A 3,091-nucleotide genomic window follows, 5' to 3' on the forward strand; every position below is an offset into this window, starting at 1 on the left:
AAAAACTAGACACTTGAACAGTTGAAAATGAAAGGCGGAATCCGTGGTGCAATGTCCATGTCAAGGGACGGCAAGTGGCCCAGATCTTTGTCGTACGTGCGCGCCCACCTGAGCGCAGGGCTGGCTGGCAGCCACTCGTTCGATATCTGGGCCGCTGGCGTCGCTGTCGCACGTCGAGGCGACGGGGACGGATTTGGCATACAGCGTCCCCGGATTAGGCATGCGGCATCCCCCAACAGGTGCACGCTCCAATTGGAAACGACGTCCAGGCCCAGACGCGCGGCCAAGTTGCAGCGGCGCCTTCACATGCGCACAGCGCCCTCGACCGTCCATGTCGCCGGACAGATAGCACAGAACATTATTGGCCCCGCGCCTACATATTCAAGCACGCAGTAGCAGAAAAACAGCCAGCGCGGTAGGTAGATCATTCAAATCGATGGCGGCTGGAGGTGTGTGGGTGTTCCGGAAGGACGGGGTGATGGAGCTGGAGCGGCAGGAGAGCTCGTCGGCGTCGGGCCGGAGCGGCAAGGCGCTGGTGTACGTGCCGGCGAACGAGACGATGCGATCGCTGGAGGCGCTGGAGCGGCGGCTGGGGTCGCTGGGCTGGGAGCGCTACTACGAGAACCGAGACCTCGTGCAGCTCCACCGGCGCGACGGCGGCGTCGACCTCATCGCCCTCCCGCGAGACTTTGCGAGGTTCCGCTCCACCCATATGTACGACGTCGTCGTCAAGAACAGGCACCACTTCAAGGTCGTCGACATCGTCTGAACCATTCATGCAAGATGCTTCTACGTGCCTAGCTACTTTCCCCCGGCAGGCGCTAGTCTGTTATGCAAATAAGCGCACGTACAAAATGGTGTGCGTACGTGTTGTGTGTGAGTGATCGATGTACTAACAGTTTATGCCTTATACTGTGTGATGTCAGATGATGCTTTTGTACGTCTCCGAATTTCTCCTGTTAGCTGGTGTCAGCTTTTTTTATCTGATTGAGTCTCGGTTGTGTTTGTTACTTTTGTTGGCATGGTCATACGTGGTTGTCAACTAAAAGCAACCTGTTCCGAATTTTCCCTATGAGCATGCATGGCCACAAGTAACTGTACGTGGCCAGGCTGCATCCACACAACAATAGTGCATGCAGCTGCAAATGGCTGAAACCAAGCAAGGGACGCGTCTGTTGTTCGCGTCATTTTTAGGCATTTTTTTAAAGGAGGATGACCCAAAGTAGGATGAACCCGGCCTCTGCATCTCGAAGATGCATGCGGCTATTTTATTAATTATTTATGAAGACCTTATAAAGTAATACATCAATATGTTTAAATTTGTTATCTTGACAACATTTATCGCTACTCCAATCCACATGATGAAAAGGTGCACAAATGCTGAGCTGGATAACCAGACCTCTGACCACTTCAAGGTCGTCGACCTATAGGCATGCATGATGCATCTATAGGTACTTACTTTCCCCGGTCAAGCTTGCAACAATAAGCGCGTTTGTATAGTGGTGTGCGAGTGTTGGAGCCACAATTTATGTATTGTACTCTATGATGCCTTTGTGCTACTACTCCGTTTCTAAAGTAGCTAGTACTCCCTCCGTTTCATAATATAAAAGCGTTTTTTATACTAGTGTAGTGTAAAAAACACTATTATAAAAAACGCTCTTATATTATGAGACTAGTGTAAAAAATGCCTTTATATTATGGGACGGAGGAAGTAGAAAAGTTGCATTGCATGGTCGTGTTTGTTAACTAAACACCTTCCATTTTATAAAATTTCTAACTCTCAACGCATGGCTACAGTATATCCTACGTGGCCAGGCTTTATCCACATGTTCATGCAGCCGCAAATGGCTGAAAAGGAGTGGGGTGTCTAGTGGAGCAATGCTAAGAGCATCTCTAGCCGTTCCCCCTCCCCCCCCCCCCCCCCCCCCGCCCCCTCAGGACGCATAAAAATCGCCCTCTGGGGGCGAGCCGGCAATACAATCGGCACTGGGGGCGGTTTTGCGCCCAGTCGTCGCCCCCAGGCATTGAAATTGGCCCACTTTTCAGCCCAATTTCGGTGAATAAAGGGTTCATATGGGCGAGAATAGGCCTATATTCAGTGTGGTTCGCCGTGTCTCGACGTTCAATTATCAACACAATTTTTTCTTATCACATATTTCATCACAGAAAAATTAAATACTTCAACAAAATAGTACAACAACAAATAGTTCAATACAAATTATATAGTTCAACAAATAAAAACTCATATTTCATCACACGGCGTCCCCCTTGAGCCCCCATAGGTGCTCAATCAGATCTTTCTGTAGTTGACGATGCACCTGTGGGTCTCGGATCTCCTGACACATACTGAGATAGGCAGTCCAGGTTGCTGGTAGCTGGTGATCAACTTCGGCTAGAGGACCCTGCCTGTAGTATGGTTCAGTGTCAAACATGGATCTTCTTTCTCGCTCTCGATGATCATGTTGTGCAAGATGACACAGCAAGTCATAATCTCCCACATTTGATCTTTGGACCAGGTATGAGCGTGGTACCGGACAACAGCAAATCGAGATTGGAGCACAACAGATGCCCGCTCGACATCCTTCCTGCAAGCCTCCTGAATCTTCGCAAACCAGGCGTTCTTGCCTCCTGGCACAGGGTTTCAGATCGTCTTCACAAATGTCGACCATCTCGGATAGATGCCATCAGCTAGATAGTACCCCTTGTTGTAGTGCCGCCCATTGATCTCGATGTTCACCGGAGGAGAATGACCTTCAATAAGATTGGCAAAGACATGAGAGCACTGCAGCACGTTGATGTCATTGTGAGTTCCTGGCATACCAAAGAAGAAGTACCAAATCCAGAGGTCCTGTGTGGCCACCGCCTCAAGTACCACACTACAACTGCCTTTGGTGCCTTTGTACATCCCCTGCCAAGCAAATGGACAACTTTTCCATTTCCAATGTATGCAGTCGATGCTTCCAAGCATCCCAGGAAATCCTCTTGCTGCATTCTGTGCTAGGATCCGAGCAGTGTCTTCCGCATTGGGTGTTCTCAAGTATTGCGGTCCAAACACTGCCACCACTGCCCGACAGAACTTGTAGAAACACTC

At 49.7% G+C, this 3,091-nt stretch overlaps 1 protein-coding gene across 1 annotated transcript; it reads left to right on the top strand.

Annotated features, from left to right (window-relative positions):
• The first annotated feature begins 321 nt into the window (after positions 1-321).
• LOC125506067 (flowering-promoting factor 1-like protein 5) lies at positions 322-1,010 on the top strand. Its single transcript, XM_048670943.1, has one exon. It carries the CDS (start codon positions 437-439, stop codon positions 767-769), a length of 333 nt encoding a protein of 110 aa, XP_048526900.1. The 5' UTR covers positions 322-436; the 3' UTR covers positions 770-1,010.
• Positions 1,011-3,091: the final 2,081 nt, after the last annotated feature.

This window comes from Triticum urartu, chromosome 5 (assembly GCF_003073215.2).
Source record: "Triticum urartu cultivar G1812 chromosome 5, Tu2.1, whole genome shotgun sequence".
Taxonomy (NCBI): domain Eukaryota; kingdom Viridiplantae; phylum Streptophyta; class Magnoliopsida; order Poales; family Poaceae; genus Triticum; species Triticum urartu.

Excerpts from the sequence above, each read along its gene's own strand:
- LOC125506067 (XM_048670943.1), top strand. The coding sequence starts at position 437 with ATGGCGGCTGGAGGTGTGTGGGTGTTCCGGAAGGACGGGGTGATGGAG.